At 45.3% G+C, this 24,507-nt stretch overlaps 1 protein-coding gene and 1 long non-coding RNA gene across 12 annotated transcripts in view; one reads left to right on the top strand and one right to left on the bottom strand.

Annotated features, from left to right (window-relative positions):
- RASAL2 (RAS protein activator like 2) overlaps positions 1-24,507 on the bottom strand; it is a 154,123-nt gene that overhangs the window by 43,896 nt on the left and 85,720 nt on the right. For 10 of the 11 annotated variants that reach the window (XM_085232359.1, XM_085232360.1, XM_085232361.1 and 7 more), the window contains exon 4: positions 2,346-2,452. In XM_085232359.1, coding sequence (XP_085088485.1) covers positions 2,346-2,452 — 107 coding nt within the window. Of the gene's footprint in view, positions 1-2,345; positions 2,453-22,059; positions 22,378-24,507 lie in introns of those variants that run through there. The other variant, XM_085232365.1, reaches the window with a different exon arrangement.
- Positions 10,666-18,114, top strand: LOC146543687 (uncharacterized). Its single transcript, XR_014885360.1, has 3 exons — positions 10,666-10,833; positions 11,607-11,803; positions 12,980-18,114. It is a non-coding gene; the product is annotated as an uncharacterized LOC146543687 (long non-coding RNA).

Genomic DNA, 24,507 nt, shown 5'->3' with positions numbered 1-24,507 from the left:
AACGCAGCCATGTGCCACTACCTCACCCCTTTGCCAGAGTCCTAAATAGCACAATAAACAGATGGGGAAACGAGGAACATTCCACAAAGTTCTTATTTTGAAAGGAAGTGGGAACTAAGAAACATTACTTAAAGATAGGATTAATGTTAAAAAAAAAAAAAAAGCAAAAAATGGGAACAAAAAAAAAAAAAAAAAAAAGAGAAGAGAAACAATATAGATAGTAACCAAATATTCTGGTTATGCAGCTTGCAATTAGGTGAAGAGTCCAACCATAGCACATGGGTACACCTACAGGCCAAGGCAATGACTTATACGTGAAGACAAAGAAGACAGAGAATTTCTTACAAACAAGGAAGGGAACAGCCAGGCCTTCTCTCCAAGTTCAGAAGTCTTCCTGGAGCTGTATGGACCATGGGTTCGAATAAAATTCTCAGAATCTGACATAACAGACTATTCTTGTGATAGCTTCACATGTAACTACACCGAGGCCCTTTCTGCCTCCAGAACCACTACCCAGAAAAGAGATCACTGAAGTGCTGGATAGTTCTTAGCATCTCAGAACAGCTGAGGTGGGAAGGCACCTCTGCAGTCTGTCTAGTCCAACCTCCCATCTCAGAGCTCAACTCGAGCAAGAGCGCTGCGTTCAGTTAGGTTCTGAATACACCTTCGAGGAAGGAGACTTCAGAACCTCACTGGACAACCTGTTACAGTGTCTGATCACCCTCACAGTAAAAAAAAATAAAAAAAAAAAAGATTTTTCTTACAATTAAGTGGAATTCCTTGTATTTCACATTGCTCTCATCACTCCTTCTCTGAAGAGCCTGGGTCCATTTCCTTTAGCACCTGCCATCAGGTACACATTGGTGAAGATTCCCCCCTCTCCCCTGATCTTCTCTCCTCCAGGCTAAGCAATATGTTCTGTTTCATCTGTTAATTCAGTTATTTTTCTCGCTAGATTCAAACATGATGCTTAGTCTTTCAATAGATATTGGAAATTCCAATTACAATCCAACAAGAACGCCTCTACAAAAGAAATATCCCTCACAATAAGAAACCAAACACTGGAACAGCAAGGCATCCAACCTACATCCTTGGGGCCTTTCCAAACCTGCCTGGAAAACACCCTCAGCAACTGATGTAAGTTAGTCTCGCTGTGGGGAGGGGGTTGGATCTGAGGGTTCCAGAAGTCCTTTCCAATAGATATTATTCAGTGGCTCTAAAAAGGAACCAGCATGGATATCCAGCACATTCACCACCCACTGACAGAAGTCAGGAAGAGCTGTGAAACAGCCCTTTGCTCTATAACCCTTCTTAATTCCAATATATCCTGACGTATATTCTATAGGCTCTGATCAGACTTAACCCTTTCGTAATTTAAATAGCCCTCATCAAATTCGTAGCTGATGTTTTTTTAATTCCCACTTTCATTTTTAAAGATGATACAACGTACAAGTTAATCAAAACTCAACATTTATATATAAGGCAGGCTAAGAAATGAGCTTAATGTGGATGAATGTTATCTAAAACAAGACAAGAATGTATACACTGAGGCACAGAAATGGTACCCATGTCCATAGAGAATATAAGAAAAAATAAAGTTCTCTAGGTAACTGATTTCCTCAGGTTTTAAGAGAGACAGATTTCTTGTAAAAAAAAAAAAAAAAAAGAATGAAAATGTACATAATATTCAAGTTATATGTTTAAATCATGAGAACCTATTGTTAAAGGCTTACTGAGCCTCTCATTTTAACTTGAGGCATTTGCCCTCGGTCTGATAATAAAAAAGCTTTTGTGTTGTTGGCTAAACTGACCACAGGCTGACACTGGCAAGAACATCCACACCAGCTGAAAACGTTTCATGCAGACTCTCAGCCAACTGAACTTGTAACAAAAGCTGAAGAGATAAAGAGCAATTAAGACACCTGCAGAGATTTCACCTGCTCCCAAGTCAACAATAAAGCCGTTTTGGTTTTCTATGTAGCTCATTGACTTGAGGGTAAAACAACACACTATTACCTACCCGAAGGAACTTTTTGCCTAGTCAAATATGCAGCGCAATCCCTGGCAGCAGCTACACAGGTATGTATATAGCCTGCTGCCCACACTGAGACTGGTGTTCTGTATTTCCAACGTTAGATCAATGCAACGAAAAGAAGCAAGCCATAGGTCTACCAGAAATCTCACTGATAATGCACAGTATGTCACAAGGTATGCCAACACTTCTTGCTCTACTGAAAATAACAACTAATTACTCATTTTTCAGATCCTAGTTCTACACTGTTGGTATTTGAATCTCCTCCTAGTCAGTGAGCACGATTCCCCCTTTGCAGGAAGGGCACACTTACCGACACTTTGAAAGGAGAGGTATTTGCAGCATCCATGGAGTTGGTTTTCTCAGAGGTGCTGGTCCCGGAGATGCTCCGTCTGCGAGGAGATCTCTCTGCTGGGACCTCTAAGGAAGAAGAGAAAAAGGTGGTGAATGGGTGCAGAGGGTGGGGATCAGTTAGGTTTTGTGCCTCAGCAAAGTTTCAAGTGCACACTGGGCTGCTGAATTACACTCACCTAGTTTTTATGTCTTATTTACCTCCTAAATTACAATGGCATTTCCACTGACAGATTCAAGGTTGTGAATCTGACTTGATTGGAGGCAAGAGGCAATAAAAACGCTGGTGAAGATCAATACCCACACATATATCACTGTTTCTGAGATGCTAACCAGAAAAAACAAAATTCCTCTTTTTTACATAAGCGATGCAGTCATTAACTGATAACTAAAATCCAGACACCAGGAAATTCAGTGTTAGTCACAGCTTTGACAAAGGTCAAAGTTTGGTCTCCTGTGATCACACAACTTGCCAGGACCATACAACCACCAGAAGACGCATAGCTGCCCGGGCAATACAGCATATATCTCTGCAGATAAAAAGAAATAGGTCAACTTCTCATTCTGGCAACACGACCTTACTAAGATACGACTTCAGCATCTTAAATCCACGCAGGCTGATCTGATGAACACAAATATTCATTAAAAAAAAATACGCTTGTTGACTTGCTGTTGGCTCACAAAGTATCCACAGTACTGACAAAATGTCACACACAAAGGCACACGCACCGTACGTCTGTGGGTTCTATATAGCGAGATGCACACAGACACACACAGATACCTTTGTCACAAGTGCTGCCCATCTCCGGCTCGATCACCAGACTTAAAGGAACACAGCTCCACAAACCATCCTAGCGAGGGGAGGGAGAAAATTACTTCCTAGCAGAAAGTCCATTGTTAAATGCCGAGTCTTAACGAAGAGGAATAAAGCGTGACTCCAGACAGCGGCGTTCCTTCTCCTGCTGTTTTCCTTCCAGGAGATAGATACGGTTTAAACTTCCATTTCTGGCTGCCCGGCCCTGGGGATCCGTGCTACTTCCACCCAGCAGAACGCTGGGGCTCCGCTCCCCCTCCCTGCCACGGCAAGCAGGGAGAGAGCGAGTGAAAAGGGAGCAGAGGACTGCAGCTATTCAATCAATCGCTCCGACTGCACATCCTCATTAGTTACTTTCAGGCTATTAACAGACGCCCAACTGCCGGCTTCCCTCCGTTACAGAAAATTTCCCTGCGTCTCCCGATTGAGAGCAGCGAGGAAGCTGCGCGGAGACGGGCGGCCAGCCGGTGCCACGGGAGCTGAGTGGCAAAATCAGTGAAGAAAAGGAGAGAGAAGCCTCCTTCGGCGACACAACTGCTCGTGATGCCTCCGAACAGCCGACTGCGATTCCAGCAGCATTATGACACGCGTCTCTGTTGGATACTCGGAGAGCAACAAAATGGAGCATTCTAAGAGGCGAGGACAGCCGGACCCTGCAGTAGCAGTGGCTCACCCTGAGTTATTTCTCTCTTAACCAACGACGCCTCTGGCACTCAGCTCGGAAGCACCAGCAGGGACTGAGCTGCCGAGCACACGGCTGGGCACTGCACAGCTGCCCCTGGAGAATGGACAGAGCAGAGCCGAGCTGCTGGCTGCAGGGATGGGGCAGGAACTCTGCTGCATCCCACTCAGCATAGCAGTGTCAGGGTGATTTCTCCCTCGGTGCTGAGCTTTGGGCACGGCCCATCCCGGTGCTGGAGGGTGGGTGATTCCCCTTGGGCACCGTAGGGAACAGAATGCCTGGAGCAAGGTCAGTGCTGGTGAGCAGCAGCAGCCCGGGCCCAAGGAAGGCTGCTGGGTTTATCCCAGATGTGTTCCTCCTTGCCACCCCCCTTTCCCTAAGCACACCTTCCCCTGTAAGTGCTGCGCTCCCAAAGGGAGCTGCGTTATGGAGGATTTAATGACGGTTTCTGCTGCTCCCATTGTAAACGTAATGAAAGCAAACAAGAGTGATGTATGCAGTTGGAGCTGGGGAGCAAGGCGAGCACCTTTCCTTTTAGATCAACTAGTAATGAGAAACGTAATAGGCTTGGCTTGCTCCACTCCTCACCCACAGGAAATCACATCAAAGCCGCTTCGGTAATTTAACACAGCCTGTTAGCTTTGCTGAGTCATAAATGAAAGCCGGAGCCCAAGCTCCCCTGTTTTCAACAAGAGGTGGTCGCTCAGGATGGGGAGAGCTCAGCAAAAAGTCGGTTGTTCAAAACAGAAGGAGCTGAGAAGTAACAACAGGGACCTGCTGGCTCTCCTCACCTCCCTCCTCCCTCCACGCACATCCCGAAGCAATGCAGGTTCGCAGCCAATGAAACAAGGCTCCATCAATACAATGAGTTTCTGCCTCTCTAAGAGTGGGAAAGGGAAAGGAAGACGCTCACAAGGTGCCTGTAACAAGCTAAAAATGCAACTACCTTCCCTTCTCCTCCAAAAAGCAAGAGCAAACTGACAACGTGCTCAGTCCCCAGGACAAAACAGGACCCAGATACAGCAGAATTGTCAAGACAGGTTAACTCAAAATCACCAACCAACAGCAATCTGCTGTGATGCCCATAGAGCAGTATTTTTGCTGAGCTGTGTAAAAAGTAAATACAAATCTATACTGTCACTAGCAGGCAAAAAATGAGATGGTTCCCTCCCTGACTGCACAGGCAGTGCTGGAGGCTGCTCTTGCATAATCCTTACCTGCTGTAAAAATCAATGCACCTCTCCTAGGCTCAGTATTAAATCACAATTGCTCTCTGCATTGCTCGCTCTCAGGGACCAGGACCACAGCTAAATCACATCGTTTCTATGGATAACAGTCTGAAACTCTCCTCATCCACTCTCAATCTCTGGGGGAGAAAAAAGCAGCAGACAGCTCTTCCCCTTTTCACCCTCAAATAGAAAACTCCATCAAACCAATGAATTGCAGACATCCCTACGGGACACTTTTCATTTATCACCTGGCTTATTGGTGATCTGCAGTGTTATTTGTGCAAATAAACATTTATGCAAATAAATATCTTGGTGCTGCACTAGTCCCAGGAGTCAGTTAGGTCGGGATGGCTGCAGGGCAGTGCCCAGGGACACAGGCAGGTAGTGCTCTCTGCACCCATTTGCACTGCATTGCTCTTCCCATGCCACACTCCAGCTCTCTTTGCTCGGCTGCGCTTTGCCTCCCTGACCTCCAGCCAGGACGTGGCTCTTTGGCTCCATCTGAATTTCACACTGCTCCGTGCTCTGGTCACTTGAAACCCAAACCTACAATGCTTTGGGAATCTGTATTCTATTGTGAAGAGCTTTTTCTCAGGTTGGCAGAAGGAAAGCTGAAATAAACCCCCCTGCTTTGCGAGATGGTGCTTACTACTCCATCTCTATTTTTCTGAATTAGAAACAGATTGGAAAAGGGCAGGGAAAACAATCAGGAACAAAAGAACATCCTCAGGGGTTAGAGTGAGAAGAATGAGGTTGGTGACCTTGTAAATGAGGTCATGGAAACAAAGCCTGCAAGGGTCTTGCTGATCCCAAAGGCAGTGCCATGGAGCAGCCGTGGGTCACAGCAGGACCCTGCCACGCGCCGGGGCTGGCAGGAGCCCCAAGAACCCACCCAGGGATGGCAGGAAGGGGTGAGCATGTTGGGAAGCACAGTTCCTGTCTGTCATTACTCATAAGGGGTTGGTTGTGGTCTCTGTCACGGCAAACATCAGAGCATCCCATCCTTGCCAAGGCAGCAAGTCCCAAGATAAAGATACTGTCCAGCAATCAAGAAAATCTGTGCCTGTATTCATTCTGCAGGTATCTTTCTCTGAAATCTTTGTGCTGCCTTTGCCGGGAAGGGGCAGACTGCTGATGTGTGAGCTCCTGGTTAGGGGAATAAAAGGCAGATACAGCAGGATCCCAGGGACTGGGGCTTCCTTTTTTTCATCTGTGCACATCCTGATACGACAGCGCTTTGGTCTGTGACTGGAGGGAATAGAGAATGTGATTCATAAAAAAGAATCAATTCATTCCGCCTCTCGAGTCTAGCTTAATTACAAGCATCTGAAAAATACAAAACCAGTTCAATGCCACCAATTACTTAGTTATAGGCAAAGACTGCCTCTCAGGTGCAATGGCGTTCAAACGTCCCCAGCTGACACAGACCAAAGAAGCACCCACCCCAATATCTTCACCCCCTTTCCATAGCTAGCTATGAGAAACTGATAATTGATTATTCTTTTTACTCACCTTAAAGGTGAAAATAGCCATGCTGTTTTCAAAACCCATCTGCACAGACAGCTTCCTTTACATTTTAAAATACAATAATGCCTAGAGGCTTCTTACCAGGGTGCCCTACTGGAGCCATAGCCATGGACCAGAACACACTTAGGATTTCAAGGCCATCTCCAGCACTATTTTCTCCTCTGACAAAAGGCCAATTAGTCATACAGACTAGCTACAATGCAAACACACAATAAAACCCTGCAGCACTCGACTTGTTGTGATTCATGATTTCTTTCACAAACACATTTTGAGAAATAAGGGGTTCCGAGCTCTGCTTGGAAGAGTTGGAGCACTTATGGGCTTGCTGCTGGAGCTCGTTTTTGAAGATGTTAGTCATGTAGGTAACCACCAGCGGAGTGGTTTACTACAGAGACAAACCACTGGGATTCAATATTCGTCTCACAGACAACAGGAACTGCAGAGCTGGTTTCTTGCTTTACAAAGGCAGCACGCTGGAAGGTGAGAAGCCGAGCAGAGATGCAGCTTTGCTGCTCTAAGACATTTTTATTAGCAATTTTCATGGCGAGCTGCACCTACACGGGGCAGAAGTAACGCAGGTGCCTGTCCAGCCCTGGTGGTTGGCTCTCCTCACACACCTACATCCATCTCCATGCACGCACACACGCAGCGCATGCAGCATATTAATGGCGTGTAACATCATGGCATCCACAACTTCATCAGAACAGAAGAGGTTATTTTTATCTCGTTGGCCCCTTAGGGTTGTTTCAGAGTGCTCAAATGACAGCTCTAATGAGAAGGAGATCTCGTCGGGTGTAGTTGGTATTTACTTACCATTTCTTCTAGCATGGTGAAAATGCCTACGAGCCAACAAAATTACAGGTAGCAATAAAAAGCAGAAAGCAAGCAAGCATCAGGAGATATGTGCAGCCCAAGCAGCATATTTCAGATGAGCACTGCCTAATGAAAGAGCAAGCCTCGTATAAAAATAAATAAAGCCATTCATGTTTCATCTTGAAGTACGTTTTCTATCTTGTTTTACTCACTTGGGGAAAACAAACAGACTGGGGCCCAACTCACAGACCGTTATAACAATTAATTAAATGCCTGGGTAAAAACCCAGGCTAAAAGCAAATGCAAAGTATGATCTGTATTCAGTCCTGAGGTCTCGTGCTCTAAACACATTATGTAAATTCTAGCAGGTATAACTTAAAGGAAGAAAGTGAAATTCGCAGCGATAGCTCTTCCCCATTTATTGGGATAACTAGATAGGAAGAAAAAAGCCACGAGAAGATATGTCTGAGAAAATACAACAAAGTATTAGTTATAGCATACTGAACTGCACAAAAGCCACCAAGGCTGGAAAGGGAAATACAAAGGAAGCCCAGTGAAGCTCACTTGCTATAGAACTCCACCATCAAACAACTACTGGGTACCAATTATGATCAAAACCTCTTCCAGTCCATTAGAAGAGACTGCATCGCTGAGGATCGAGTCGATTGGACAAGTCCTGCAAGATGATCCAGGTAAACATCCGGGTGATTTTTACCGTGCATGCAGGTAATTCTGTTGCTTAGGCACCTGCACTGCTTTGGGATCTGAAAAAATGAAACTGAATTAGAGCCCAATTCAGAAGGTGCATAGCAAGCAACGCAAGTGACAATTTGAGTCAGTTACAAGATGTTAAGTCATTGGTTCCTAAGGAGCTCAGTCTGAAAGACAAGACATAACAAGCAGAGCAGATGAACGCACAGATGAAGCTGGAAGAAAGGGCAAGAATATCACAGAAGATAAAAAAAAATTGGCTTTCAAGCACTGACTATCACAATCCCTTTATGGAGAATGTTCTGCAGACACTGAACGTGGCATTTCATGAGTACATCATCAGCTGTTATCAGATTGATGCGCTCACTTTGAGGTGGTGGAAAAAATCCTCTAGCTCTACAAATGCAAGTCAGAAATGAAACATATGTGCGTCCCTAGCTGTCCAATGTGTCCTCTGTATGAAATCTGGAATGGCTGCCCTTTTTCTCTTCTTTAACCTTCATCAGCCTCGAAATCTCCTTCACCAGTTGACTCCATGCACAGCAGTATAAATTGCCAGGACTACTGTGCCAAGGCATAACCAGGCACGAGCAGCACACCACGCATGACCTGGAGATGCTGATGTCCTCGTTAGCTCCTAACGATCTTGGACTGCCCCTGCTAATTTAAATTACCTTGTGTTTGCTGCAGAGAGATTGCACACAGACAATTAACACAGATCAGCTGATGCATGGCAACTCGTTCCCGCAGCGTAATTTGTTGAGAGGCTTATGACTTAGACACGCATTAGTATGATTTCAATATTTATTATCCTCGTTATTGAACAACAGCCTTGAGCCACATCTTACAGAAGCGATCCTTTTTCTCTCTGTGAAAGGGCTGTGAATCAAGGCGTTCTCTAAGCAGCATGCCTTTGCTCTGGTTATTGGGATGCTCTCACACAGGCTGGCTCCCGGGGGCATCAAGGCTCTGCAGCTAATCCCCATTCCTCTCAGTGGGACAGAAGCTGGCTTGGAGTGGCCGTAGCTCTTGCTCACACTGGCAGCATTTCACCTTTCAGCAATAAGAGTTATTCTCACGGATGCACAAACAGGAAGATCCCCATGTACAGCAGATAATCTGAGGGATGTCAATGAATCTTTAACGGGGCTCTGGACTTAAGACAGCGTTTGGGAACAGTTCTCTCCTTAAGATAAAAGAGGTAAAAAAAAAAAAAAGCCACCTTGAATAGCTCAGCTTTGTGACACTCTCCAAACTCCACGTTAATAAATATTTGTGTGATAAGGCTTACAAGACAACTCAAAGGCCTCTTGGTGTGGAACAGTAGGCCCTGAAGAACAGCACTGGTGCCCAGTCCATGCTCCTGTCCCAGCTCACATTCAATACAGTATTCCCAAAGAAGGCCTCAGCACACAGTAATTAGCAAACATGGAGAGACTCCGGGAGCACTTACTGTCCTCCCACCTTCTGTACCTCTCTGAAACTGCTGACGTAGAGGGAATACTCTAAGTCCAGCTTTATGGAAAGAGCACAGCAACACCAGGACTATGCAATCTGGATGGAGACAACGAAAGTGAGGGAAAAAGTACACCTAGATGGGCTGCTGCCTCCTTGACTGTGAAAGATCCATAATGGTGACTACTGTATCATGGCAAAAGTAAATAAAAACATACAGCAAATAAGTTACTTTAAGTAAGCCATCGAGAGGGAAAGAGGGATGCGTATGAGGCTTTCTGTCTGAGCATTATCAAAGCAGAACAGAAGCAGAATGCATCCTGAGAACAACAAAACATGGAAGAGAGATGGAATGATGTGCAGAGATGAGATGGAAAGAATAAAAACAAATGCCAACAGCCTGAAATACCAACAGCTGAAAGGGAAAAAAACAAAACAATAATCAGCTTCTTTGTGTGAAAGCGGTTTCAACTTCTTGCTATTATTTATGTTGGACTACAAATAAAAGGGTAGTTTCAATTTCCTCCTTGAATAAAGTTAAATTGATGTGTATGAAGGCAGAAACAGAGCACACGATTGTTTGATTGCACTCCATAGATCTAATTTCTAGAGTAGAGCAGCATCTGATCCCTTGGCCGAGATCTTTATTCCAAATGCATCGAGGCACTTCTCTTTGGAGGAAAAACTTTCAGCAAAGTCTCCTCTTTGATTTACCATCTGAGCGCCGCGAAGTTGCAGGCAAGCTGACAGCAATGGGTAAAGTGGACTGAAGGCAGGGATAAGGGGGTCAGATGGCACAGAGACAGAAAAACCCATCGTTAAGAAACACTTCAGAGCCCAAAAAAGACCTTGTGCTGAACTAAGATGGCACTGCCCAGTTACAGCTTGACCTTTGCCCAGTGCGCACACAACTATTTTAAGCAGATTCTAAGCCCGTTTAATTAATAACTGCATATCATTTAAAAGCTTTCACAAATAATTAACATCTGGTAATCGAAGGAGTGAAGAAAATAATGCCACTGAAAGCAGTAACGGCTTGCCAGTCAAATGTAAACAAAAGGAGAACAATCAGCACCCTACCGTACCGAGAAACGACAGAAGGCTTTTCTCATCTTCTGTGCTGCTATCCAGCCACTCGGCCACATCGCCGGGAGAAAGGAGACTCATTCTCCAGCCAGAAAACTTTTCCATACAGACAACAGCGAGTGAACGGAGCAGGGTAGGCAGGGCGGGGAGGAGCGGGTGGTCTCGGGATTCCAGTGCTCCAGTTGTTGCCTACACTGACAACACGCGGGTGCAGTCCTGCCCCGCGCGCTCAGCCCCGCACCTGACGGCCCATAGTGCTGGGGCAGGCATGGGGGGATCTGCACTTGTTGTCTCTTTGTGTCAGCTTTCAGTTCAGGCAGGAACAGAAAAGAAGGCAAAAAAGGGGAGCGGGGAAACCGAGGTTTGAAAATCCAAAGGAGGTCGCAGGTTATGATGGAATCGGTTTAAATAAAAAAAATAGATTTCAGAGCTGACAGAGCTCAAACAAGTAAGCAAGACAGCTCCTCAGCTGAGTGTACTGTATCCCTGCCATCCCCCTCCCGTGTTGGCTTTGTTTGTAGGCTCAGGCTTTATGCTTTACGCTAAAAGAAAAAATGATTCCAATCCCCCCCTCCACTACAGATGAGCCGGCATTCCCCTGCTCACAAGCCCCTCCGTGCTCCGGCTATTATACCAGCATCCCAGCCTCTCTTACAATGCATTTGTTCATGCAATGGCAGGTTGATCAATCTGGGAAGAGGAAGCTCCCACCCCTCCCTCTCCCCTCCTCCTGCATGGCGGCATTGATCGGCAATAATGGCATCTGCCTCCGCCCGGCAGCGCAGCGCGGGGAATCGCTCCTCTCTGGGCTGTGAAGGTGGTGGGGAGGGGGCACTGCCCACAGCAGCTCATGAAGCAGCAGTGCTAACAGTCCATTCTCTCCTTTATCTTTTTTTTTTTTTTTAGTTTTAAAGAAAGAGAAATGGAAAATAATCTTGCTCTGTCTAGACAGCGAGTTCGCCCTGCACAGACCTGCAGCGAGCAATTGCCATCGTGACTTTACGGAGGGCACTTTTAATTGCATGGGATTTATAGTGTATGATTTATTCCACACAAAAGAGCGTTTTACAGGTTTCCACATGCAGAAGCAGACACGAATCCTGGTAAGTGAGGGACTCCCGGGCCCCACAAATCAAAATTGCCTTTGTCCTCAGGGGATGGAGCTGATGCTCAGATCAAACTGCGCTCTTTAAAGAGACAGTGCCTTTTGTGCATCAGCTTCTGAAACTGCCTTTATTTTAAAGAATTCGTATCGTTGCCATCCACTGTTGCAAAGTAGGACACGTGCTGACCCTGCCTAAAAGCCGAGCAAAACAACAACAAAAGCATTAGATCAGCAAGGTGGAGAATTAGTTACTAACCAACCAACGAAGGGGAAAAAAGAAAAAAGAGCTGTAAAGTCCCAGCAGGGAAGAGAATTCCAATTACTTAGACAAACTGTAGCAAAGCGTTGTTTGCGCAGGACAGATATTTTCATAACACACCTGCCAAGCAGGGCAGATGCTGCACAGAATGCACAATTAATGAGGGAATGGGGGACTGACAGTGCAGGAGCAAGATGCTCAGCTGAGCAGTCCCCCTGGTCACCCTGCAAAAGTGCACGTCCCACCCTGAATGTGCACAGAGGGTTTAAAAAAAAACCAGAAATACTGCCTGTGTAGTCTAATAGATTGAAAACCAGGCTGCTTGGAGAGGTGCTTAAGCCCCCATCCCTGGAGGTATTTAAGATGTGAATGTGGCACTGAAGTAGTGGCATGGTAGGGATGGGTCAATGGAAGGACTAGATGATCCTAAGGGTCTTTTCCAACCTAAGTAATGCTATGGTTCTAAATATGCTTTCCCATCAATGCAAAACCCAGCCTTTTTGTTTTGACAGCAAGCTTTTCCAACACATTTTCCCTGTGTGTGGAGGAGGATGACATTTTGTCCAACTTCCACGAGCAGAATCTTCTTTGAGTTATGGATGTGCAAACTGATGACGTCAATCTCCTTGTGATAAGAATGGAATTAAATGCAGCTCTCAGAGCGAGGATTAGGTGGCTGTTTTTCTCTATCCAGTTGGTCAACATGAAAGAATTTTACCTCTTCCCTTCTAGTTTTCTGTGAAACAAGTGTGCTGCCCCAAAATGCACCAATAGACAGCCCTTCCACTAAAAGCTGGTTTAGTCTGCCATGTTATCCATCATTTTCATAAATAATAGGTTGTAGGGAAAGCAAAGTTAAGAGTATTGATTTCCTATGGATGCTTCTCACTCCCATGAATTTTCTGTCCCTTCTAGGAGTGCAGATTGGGCACACGTTTTCCTCCACAACTGCCCTACCTTGTATCATGATTAAGCTTTATGCATCCCTTTCAACTCATCGCAAGTGCTCACATCAAGAAGGTAAGTATATTAACTATCAAATATGGAAATGGTTTATCGGAGTTCTTGAAGATACGAGAGCGTGGAAAACAGGATAAGAAAACGGGGGCAGGAGCAGCAAAGATTTCAGCCAGGCACACATAAGTGGGAACTGAAAAGGCACCCAAGCTATTCCCATGCACACAGTGACATTTGCATTCCTGAGGCAACGTGTGGGGATCACGTCATGATTACCATCATCTAACCTGACCGACTTGAAACACCTCGAGGACAACACCCAGGGGCTCTTCTCCATTTGCTGCATTATTTCCAGTTGAACAAAAGCACATCAGAAAAAAGGACATCTGATTTCAACAGACACAGCAAAGACAAAGCATCAGCATCGCCCGTTCCCTTGGCACGCTGTTGCAATGGTGAGCTGCACGTGTGGTTAGCAATGTGCTCCCAAATCTCCAGGAATGAATGTATCTGGCCTCATCTCTTCACCACTGGGCACTGCTTGATGTCTCTGTGCTTTAATATTCCCCATTATCAAACTCTGGTATCAGAAATTTTCCCTCTGTTTACACAGTCTGGTTTCAAACAATCACTTCAAAAATACCTTGAAACTCCTCTGTAGCATCGATTTTAATTTTGAAACCTTTTGCTGTAGGGAAAACAAGGAAGATGAAACTTGCTGTGGGACTGGAGAAGGGGGTAGTATTGGTCTCCCATTAAAGCTTGCCACAGGCAGAAGCAGCACTGAATTGCTTCTTCAATTTCTCGTTCTCCACCTTAAAGCAGGTGTTGTGAGCTCTAGAGCTCACCAAAAGCCTTCAAAAAAGACCTGTCCAAATTTGCCAGGGCTGCTGGGTTTTGAGAGAAGCTGCAAATAAGCACAGGGGGAATATTCAAAACATACCTTATGTTTCCATGCTGTGACAACTACCTACGCTGGAAAAAAGTTTGTAGAACTGATGCAAATATAGATACAAATTGCCTTACCAACCAGAGGGGAAGCATGCAAAATGTAAAAGCATCCTTCACTGATGCCTAAAGGTACAGAAAGGTGGGAGAGACCAGCAAGGTGATGATAAAACAACCGGGGAGAAGCAGCAGCTAACTTTGCCTCAAGAGGCTGCTGTTCTCCAAAAGCAGCCTACAGAACAGCAGGTTCTGTCATTAAAAAGTTGGGGTTCACCTCCCTCACCCCTAAAGCCCTAAGGCAGACGAGCCCACAAGGCTGAAATTTAAAGCAAGCTTTTACATTTTTGAACCTCTTACATAAAAACTAACAACTTAAAACCTATGCACATCCCCAGCTGGTAATTCCTTAAATTACCACCAGCGAATGGGCTTCTGCTCCTTCTTGCAGTTGTCAGAAATGTCACCCTCCTACAGTTCTGATTTTGAAACCCATGATGCTAAGCAGCTTTGCCGTCCCATGGATTTAAAAATTAGCATTCTTGATAAGTGAAACGACACAGAAAGACGAGTACTCATTTTTTTCTATGCGAATTTTCGAAAACGATCATTCATAATATATGCAAATAATAGAGCACAGATGCCTTCTGATGCGGATGCTTTGTAAGCACAAAGTAGCAGTGGTGTTATAAATCATCATGTATTAATGCTCTCTGCAGGAGGCACTTATAAGGAAAGGAAAAATGGATCTTGCTTGCACTAGGGACAGACTGATGGGCTGATTGATGGATATTGCTATAGTCAGTTGGTGATTTCTTCACAGCAATATACATTAGAGAACGCACACCCAAGTCATTCTTATTGAAATCTTATGCAGGCAGTTCAGGAGGGAAGGAAGACAGGCTGCTTATGCACTTGAAAAACGAAGTTCTCCCTTCAGCTTGGGAGCACGGTAGGCAGGGAGAGGCAATATTAATGCTCTTTTCCCCAAAAGCGGGCAGGTGGAGATGTATAAAAGCTTGCCTGAGGCTGCAGCACTTGTTAAACCACAAGATGCAATAAACATCCGCTTTTCCAACTCCCGGATCAATGTCATACGTACCAAACAACAAGGCTCACCTCTGCATTTGTCCTTTAGAAGTTATTTCTGTCATTTTCCCCACAAAAATGCCAAGCAGTAATAACTTCTCAATCCTACTCAATGCCACAGGACAGCACAAGCGAGCCAGCTTTAAAGCAACCTTCCCAGGTACCTAAAAATGTCAGTTCTAGACACAAAAGGTGCTGTTTTCTGCATTAAATCATTCTAAAAGCCTATCTGTAAGGAATATCATATTGTTTGGAGAAGCAGTAGTACAACTTAACAGCCTCTAAGCACGCTGTAATCTGGTTCAAGAGCAATGTGGACAGATAAGGGCGAGCAATCCATTTTGCGTTATGGAATCCCCATGGAAGGACGCACAACTATTCTGTGACACAGACAACTTTCCAGCTTAAGCCACATAAGCAAAGCAGGCTGTACCACCACGACAAGCTACGAGCAGTTGAGCAGATTCACTGTGCAGGCGAGCCCCACTGGAGCAGGGCAGAGCAACCAGGAGGCCCCTTCTGTAGGAGTGATGGGCACCCAGGTCTCCGAGCCAGCCTCTTCTGCTGCTGAAAGCAAAGCATGCAAGCCCACACGTGCACGTTACCATCTACTCTTTAATCATTCAGATTGCTTAATGATGTGATTTTAGCACAACCAGGGATTCTCAGCACTCACAACAAGCTGAAGATGACAACCTCTACGTGCCACCATGCTGATGTTTACACTGGTAAAATACGATGTTGTGTTCCAGAGTACATCCTTCAAAACCCAGCTGAGCTCACAGACATTAACCCCGTGGGAGCTCAGGGGTAGCAGGACTTCCCAAATGCTACCTGCTGGAGCAGTAGGGAACAGAGGGGCAGCAGGAGCTGGGCCCACTGACAGCCTGTGAGGATAAACGGGGACGGGAAGGCAAAAAATGAAGGTGAGCAGCACAACAAACCTTGAAGTTCTCTAGCACGTAATAACACAGGCAAGAGCTCTCTTGTGTAAGTGACATTTTAAATAATGTCACGAAGCTATTTCCACACTTAATTTTGAGAGGGGGTTGGAGGCAAGCAGGTCAGCAACCAAAATGAAAATTTAAATAGAACGGTGAGGTCCTAGCCTCTATCAAGCTCTTCCATGCCCAGGTAGCCACCCCCAGGCAAACCACCCCTGGCTGCTCACATCTCGTCTTTATAGCAACTGAGCAGCAGTCCCTACCCCTATAAAGCTACCTGCTAAGGAGCTGAACTGTAAACTGCTTTTAAGGCACATCTTAACAAGAGGATGCTTGAGAGTAGTAGGAAGAACAGGAGACAAACCATTAATCAAAGCTGAGTGAGTGAGATCCATTCTCACAGCCACGTCACCAGGATGTCTAGCACTAGGTAAGAGAAGAAACTTGGATCTACCTAGAGCTGAGACAGCAGGCACTGAAGGAACCATCACACAGCCTCAAATGATCTTAAACAAAATAACAACGGTTAAATTAAATAATAACAGTAATTGAAGGCTAAGCAAATTATTGTGATTTTGCTTGTTGGGCATATCAACCGAAGAAGCCAGTTCCCAAAGTCAGACCGAGCAACACGGAAGCTTTGCCACGCTAAGTCAAAGCATCCTTTGCCCTCTTTGCCATGGAAAAGCGCTCTGCCTTTGTTAGAAAACAGCCACCCAAGAAGCAGCAATCAGGAGTTCTGACACAGCTCTCTCTGCTAGGGAGACTGCTGCATTTTCAGAACTTCACTGATGAGGCAACTGTGGGGCTGTGAGCTGTTCCTCCCCTCCACTTGCCTTTCCATCCCAACTTAATTACATTTTTGTCCCCAGTCCAAGTTAGGTAGTTTCAGTATAGCCAAGGGATTTAGCTAAGTTATACTGCTAGTACTACGGTAGTTTGTAAGCATCTATTAATGACTACTCTAAAAGCATTAAGCTAATTTAATCCCAAATTAGGGTGAAGACATTATTTACAAAGTCATGCACTCCATAGTGCTTTTCCAAACTGTGACCACATGTCTTATGTAAACCAAAGACTTCTATTAAAGTATGAATACATCCAGCTGTATACTTAACATACATTGTGTAAAGATTACATAGTATCTGTTGCTGGTCTTCAAGTGATGATTTTTTTTCCCAAGAATGTGTTTACAAAGAACACCTTCAAATATTCTCTCTCTCCGACCAGAAAAGTGGGTGTTCAAAAGGAAGAACAGACTCAAAATGTTTCGAGAACATGGAACAAACAAACAAAAAAAAGAACAAATATACTGAAAAATTAATAAAAGACCCCCCACCAAAATACATGTTTCCAGATTTGCCAAAGATCGATATGGAAGCAATATTGCTCAGCAATGCTGTACAAATGGCAGCTTGAAATGGATTGAGTTTTAGGCACTTCAGATGGGGATTTCTGAGCTAGCGTATTAGCTAGAAACATTTAGCACTTTAAGACTGAAAGAAAAATTAAGAAGAAACACACCCAAGAGATACCAAATGGTCAGGAATGGATGACAACAAGAAAGAGATCAAGAAGTAAGAGATCAGGAAGTACGGCTTGATCCTCATCCACTGAGACCAGTAATACCCCCTGCTTCACAAACCTGAAGATCCAGCCCAAACACTCGAGAGCTTCCATTTTTAAAGCAGCATGAAAGAGAGATGGGGAGTAGTTTTTGAACCCTGATACCAGGAGAACTGTAATTGCCACTGCATTACAGCACTTCTCTGTATTGGAGAAAGCTAAAAACAACTACAAATACTTGCTGTGAAAGCAAACAAACAGGCAAATTAAAACAACCTCCAACAGCATGGCTTCCTTCCTTCCTTATGTCCATCAGACTTGCATCTCTGTGGTTGTCTAAGAAAAATCAACCTTCCCAAGCAATGAAGACTCAGCTGTAGCTCTGCTGGCTGTACTTCCATGACTAGCAGGTATTGCAAAGGAGGAGGAAATAATCTAAAAAGAAGTAACTGCCAAGGAAAACACACGGCAGGCAAACCATGAGCTGAAGCACCCACTTCTCCCTGTCTTGTCTCCTGTTTTTGACAATTTGTAGGAAGTCAGCATCTCGAAGTGGAGACAAGGAGGCAGGAAAAAGGAAGCCTTGCAGTAAACTGCCCCCTGGGCTGCTGTCTGGATAGCAAAGCACTTCCCCACCAATGCAGCAGTCATGGATGGAAAATGAAAACAACTTTTCTTGCTCACTGTGCAGGCCAAATGCTTTGAGTGCTTATTTTGCCCAAATTCAGAAACAAACGCGAGTGACAATAATGCAGGCAGTTTTGTTGGAATACTAGCTTCATTCGTGCTGCTCTGCACTCTTACTTGCTGACCTACTGCTTGGGCAGACTTCAACAAGAGCAGGGAAACAGCTAGGAGACCTTTTTCTCACCAAGATTACAAACTCACTGTAGGGCATCTCCAACAAACAAAAAGCCAATACACGATCCCCACCTGACCATACAACTTTTTCAACTCCTGCTGGGATCATGCAGGAATTGCCACACCACCCCAATGGCTTGCAGATTGCTTCCCCTCTTCCTGCAAGCTTTAGTGCATGGTAATGCTAGCTCTGTGTAGCACTCCCACAAGAAGTTCAACTTGCTTGTTTTCAGAACAAACGAAATACCAGTGATTCTTGCAGAGCAGGGTTGAGGTTGCTGTGCCAATAGGGAACTCTACTCCACCCTGAGGTCACCGCTTGCTCCTTTTGTATGGTGAGAAACCACAGTCTTACCAACATTGTCAGGTGGGAGGTGAACTCTTCTTGATTGGCACAGACAGAAAAAAAAAGTCTAATTCACAGCAAGCTGCACCTCCAGCACCAGGAAACAAGACAGAAAACCACCAGCCAGAAATTGTCAGTGTCCAGTAGCCCGAAAGCATGCAGTTGCACTTACCAGGTATGCAGCAAAGAAGCTGGAGCATTCTGGAGAATGAGTGGTTATGGCCAGCTATATGGCTTCCTACCCTGCCTATGAATCACACGGCCTCCCTCCCTCTTGGTGGAACTCAGTTCCACCTGTGTTTATAAGAATACTGTCTTAATCTCTATGCAAGCATCAAAATAACGCAACTGCCAAAGCCTAAGGTCTTTCCAAACATTAAAGATAAGCATAAGAAAGGCAGTACACGGAGTTTGATTGTAATCCTTAATCTGTTTCCAAATTAGGGACCAAATTTAGTGGCGAAAGAAGGGAACACAACAAGAGGCAGTACAGATTAGCAAATTTTTTATGAGGATGTACCAACACCAAGTCCTCCATCTTATGGACACAGGCTTAATTTCCAGCTGACTGTACCTTAAAGAGTCTTCTTGAACACCCTAACAAAAGCTTTCCCTAGAGAATGCATCTGACTTTTCAGAGTGACCTCATGACTTTAACAGGGCACGGCTTTGGGAACATGAATGCTGTAAAACGCTGGCACTGGAATCATGCTGTATTTTGCAGCATTTGGCATTATTCCTGCAGCCAATTATTCCTGGAATCAAGCAAGTGGGTAGACAATTACAGCCTCCACCCCAGAAAAAGGACCTAGTCTTCACAGACAGAGTGCAACCGAGCTGAAAATCTGACTGAAGCATACTCTAAAACGGATCAGAACCAGCAGGAAAACGAACACAAGAGTATCTTCAATCTCCTCTTTCCTATGCCAGACTGGAACGCCCGTGGTTGGCAACACTTGAAGGGTGCCCAGAGGTCTACTCCAGGCAAATGCACCATGGAGCTGTTTCACTTCTCTGGCAGGCATCCACGTCAAACATTGCCCTCCTCAGACCCTGCTGAGCTCGCTGCAGGTGCAGGAGGAGAAAAATGCAATGTTGTGTGGCATAACAATAGATCCACTGCGTAAGGAGCAGCACTGTTCAGCTATGTAAGGAAACTCTATGTAGGCTCGACACAGCTATTTGTAAATGCCATTATCTGCTCAGATAATCAGCTATTACAGAAGTCCACAACCCGGATTTTACAGCTGGGTTTACCATGACAATTCCAGCACCATTTCCCATTAAATTCATATATTGGAAGTCCGCTGAACATTTAACTTTTGGAAACGATATTGCTGATACTGTATGCAGAAACTATAGTTGCATTGTCTGCTTGCTGATTACTTGTGCAGATCTCCTTCTCTCTCACTCAAATACATAGAAAATTAAGTGGAATGGGATCATTAGGTCTCCGTTCTGCCATTGGCCCATCTTCAAATCCCACCAATTATTAGCTCTCCTAAAAAACATTTGTGCTGCTTGATACCAATTAGTCAGGAAATCTGGATAAAAGATAAAAGGAAGTATTCCCTTTGTGGAGAATTAAAGCTTTGAAAAGGTACCTACCTCTACAGGCTAGAAAATGGATCCGTCTCTTGATGCCAACAAACCATTTACTAACACCATCCGCTCACTGTATTCTCCTGCATCACATAATTTTCTGACTTATGTACTTACAGCAGGTCAAGCCTCGATGTACCAGAATGCCCCTTCCTCCCACCTACCTACAAATGAAGCTGGTTTGTTCCCATGGACTCTAAAGAGCCATGACAGATCTCTCTGAAAGAAGTCACCTTAAGCATTCATCAGAATTACGCATCTTTCCCCCTCCCACATTTTAGAGACAGACAGTGCAAGAGCACCCTCAGAGTACCACATAAAACCAGGCACAACACGAAGAATCTGAAGCGCTCCTACTCACATCTGCCTTCAAGAGATCGCCAGTAATTTCAATTCCATATCATAGAATCATCACAGAGTGGCCCAGTTGAAAAGGACATCATCTAGTTTCCACCCCATCTGCTGTGGGCAGGGTGGCCAACCACCAGACCAGGCTGCCCTGAGCCAAAGATTGAAAACTCTAAAGGGTACATCCTGGCAACCAGCCTGGGATCACCTAAATTAAACCCGAAAGGGCCCAGGACTGCGTTGCCATGAGTCCTTCTAAAGTTTGCTGAAAGCTCGATTTGGGAAGAAACGCGTTTGCCCCAAAAAGGCTAACGCAGAAGGTTTTCATTTTCTGATCATGTAATTCAAAAGCAGCTGCTGCACAACTTCATTGGCTCAGGCTAACAAAAACAGTCCCTCCGAGTCAGCAAATTAGTATTCTCCCTGGTCTACAGGAGAGAAGGAAAGGAAGGACTTCATAATCAGTACCTATTAAAAGCTGTTTCCAAGGCAGAAAAAAATTAACTGTGAAGTTTCCATTCTTGGTTTTGGTAGGTATCACTTACTGCTTATGCAGTCTCTGAAAAATATCTTAACTAGATCCAAAGGCATAAAAATAAAGTGCTTTCCAGCTTGCTATAATTTAACATCTTAAGACAAAGACTGTTAGAAAAGCACACAGCACTACTGTACAGAAAACAAATCCTCTTGTATTTATGAGCAGCCTGTAGGATTGCTTGAACTGCTTTGATTTCCCAGTGCTCACTGGAGGACAGGAAACAAGGTTGGCAATATCACATGCTGGAGACATCACACAGTGCCAGCAGCAGGTAAACCCTGAGAGATCTTCCCACAGCTGCCCATCAAGAGGGATGTCTGGCCTCATCCAGAGACCTGACATCATACAACAGCATGCATGTAGTGATGTACGGGAGGTAAGGAAAGCCTTTCAGGGAGAGGGAGAGACAGTCAACCCAACAACGTAAGGAGCAGTAAGCCACGTTCTGAACTTTGGAAGCCACCACACAAACTTCCTTCTCGTCTGTGTGAGGGTTGAATACTAACACATCTCAATTCCACGCCAGCCAGCAGAGAAGTACCAGTAATCCATTTTCTCCCTGTCAACTACTTAAACGCATGCAGATATGCCTTCAAAAAACACTATGTATGAAACTGAAATGGAAAAGGTGGATACAGATAAGCAGCGAGGAAAAGCTCAGAACCCTTGAAGTTTCTAGTTACATTCAAGCTAGTCACTTCAAACTTCCAGCACAACACCTATGTGCCCCATCCTGCCTGACCGGACAGCTGCAGCAGCCCCGTCCCCATCTGCACGGTGATGTCAGCAAGGATCTCACCTGCGAGCTGCATTCCGCCGCAATCCTCCTCCCTCCACCATGGTCCCACCACCGCACCAAGCAGAAAGTCAGCACAGCCTCTGCATGCTTCCCTCCTGCTCTGTTTTCTCTGCCGCAGACGGTTTGGAATGCAGAAAAGCCAGAGCTGAAGCCCGTGGAGCACGAGCAGTTCTATTCAGCTCCTTGGCTCTGGTGCAACAATAGCTGCCCTTGGTGGCTCGCCTCCCCTCGCACGCAGCCACGGGATGGGGAGACGCTTCATTTTCCCTGTCCCGGGGGTGGCTGGGGGAGCGCAGAGCCAGCGCCAGCACTTGGGGTGGAGTGGGAGGGGGTGTGGGCAGGAGGAGACGGCTCTGAAGCAAAAACACGCCCGATGCTGAGAAAACTCAGGGGTTTGGAGCAGCTGACTCCAAGTCTAAAAGCAGCAGCAGGGAAACTTAAGAGGCTGGTAGCATTGAAAGCCGTTCCCGACTGCAAGAAGTCAAGATGAAAACACGGCTTTGTCAGCTGAACGAGTAGCTGTGACTCCAAATGTGCCTCACCAAACCCCAACTTTGCTTGCAGACACTGCCCCACTTCAACCATTCTACAGCCAGAAGTATGCAGTACTAACAAAGCCCCGAGATGCACCGAAAAAAGAAAGACGACAAACTTTTCTTTTCTCTGCATCCTGAGCTGCCTTTGTTGTTGTTGTTTCTGCTAATTCCTACTGTGATTTACGACTCTGGTTGAGTCTGTTGGTTAAGCTGGAAATGGTTAAGCTTTTTCAGAGCTCTTTCCTTGTTTATTTTACGAGGGCCAAGAGCTGAACTTCCAGGTGTAATGTTGCTCCTGAGAAAAACACAAAAGCTGCTCTTAAAGATGCAGAAGCAGAAACTTGGACATTTTGCTCACTGCCGCCGTCATAATGTCGCCTACATTGAAAAACCCCTGCTGAGAGCAGTGTGTCAAGTGGGATCAGTGTAAAAGCCCAGGGCTGGATTCCCAGCAGATCCCACCTGCCAGGCGGGGACCGGAGCAGGCAAGCACGCATGCAGGAGGAATGCAAAGCTGCCCAGCCTGTTGCTGAACTGGCTAAAACTGCTTGTGAAGAGCCGAGACCAGCAGCTTTCAGTGCGCTGGGTGCAGGCAGGAGAGCGATTTGAACTGCTTTACTCCAACTTTGTATCGTGGCATTCAGTGCTCCTTCTCCTCCAGTGCCACCCACCTGGGTACTTCCTTAGGGAACGTCGTTGTTGCAGCCATTCCCTGGAAGAAACAGCACCGTCGGTCACGCTACCCTTAGCCAAAGCTCACGTGAGAAATCTGCATGTAGGGCACAGCACAGACCTTGAAAAAGAGACTTCTGAAGGCCTACTTAAACAACTCTGACTGCTAACTAAAGAATAGAAACTAATTGCTCCCTTGCTCTCTAAAACAAACTGCTGAACCGTAGCGTAAAGATAAGCACTAGAATGGAACTGCAACTCAAAATCCAAAGGAAAACCAAAAAAGGACCTCCCAAACCTGTCAGTGACAGCAGTACAGCAACATAAACAGTCAGATCCGTTTGACCAGCTGCTTAGAAATGTCCAGTTGCTGGAACTGGGAGGGCAAAACAGTCTCATGACCTCAGCTGATTGAGATTCAGGCAAAAACCAGTAACCGCTTGTGAACGATTGCAATCTCCTCTCCGTCACCAAAAAAAACCAACAAATACTGCAGTAATTATATAGAACATGTCATTCCACAGCGCTTTTTTTTTTTTTTTTTTTTTTTTTTTTTTTTTTACCAACTACATTCACAGCACCACAGAAAAGCATCTCTGCTGAGGGTGGAGCAACATCAGACAATTCGTGTATACCACAAAGCATGATAGAAGAGATGGAAAAATTAAGGGCTGGTATGCTGCAGTTGGGTCTGTGTGACTCTTCAAAGGGTTCTAACGCTTTCATGGGAAAAAAAAAAAAAAAAAAAAAAAAAGGAAAAAACCCAAAGCTACTAACTAATACTTTGAAGTACTCCAGAAATTACTCAGTTTCAGGTATTTGAAATGCAATTTTGGAAGTCTAGGACTAGACGTTACTTCCAGAAGACTGCAACCTTCATCTTGTCACTCCAGATTCTCAATCTTATTTTCTCCTTGTCTTGTTGAGTAGCTGGGTGCCCAGGTCAGCCCACCACGCCCTACATAAGCAATGCAAGGAATACAACACCTCTTCCAAAACTCACAGTCTTTACAACCTAACAGAAAGCATCACTGCAGTCCTTCCCACCCAGTCCTGGGCAGAATGGTTAATGCCTCACCCTCATGGTCCAAGGAAGACCAGAGCACTAACTCAATGGTGAGCCCCTACAGACCAGCCTCTAGATGCTTCCTTTGGGTTTTCCCAGCCTTTAGACTGGCAACTCCCACCACTCAGCCCATGGGAAGTCCGGTCCAGTGCCTGCCACAGTCAGTGGGTGATG

The sequence above is a fragment of the Meleagris gallopavo genome, chromosome 10 (genome assembly GCF_905368555.1).
Source record: "Meleagris gallopavo chromosome 10, MGAL_WU_HG_1.1, whole genome shotgun sequence".
NCBI classification, from domain to species: Eukaryota; Metazoa; Chordata; class Aves; order Galliformes; family Phasianidae; genus Meleagris; species Meleagris gallopavo.
This window is presented reverse-complemented; position numbering and strand designations above follow the sequence as displayed.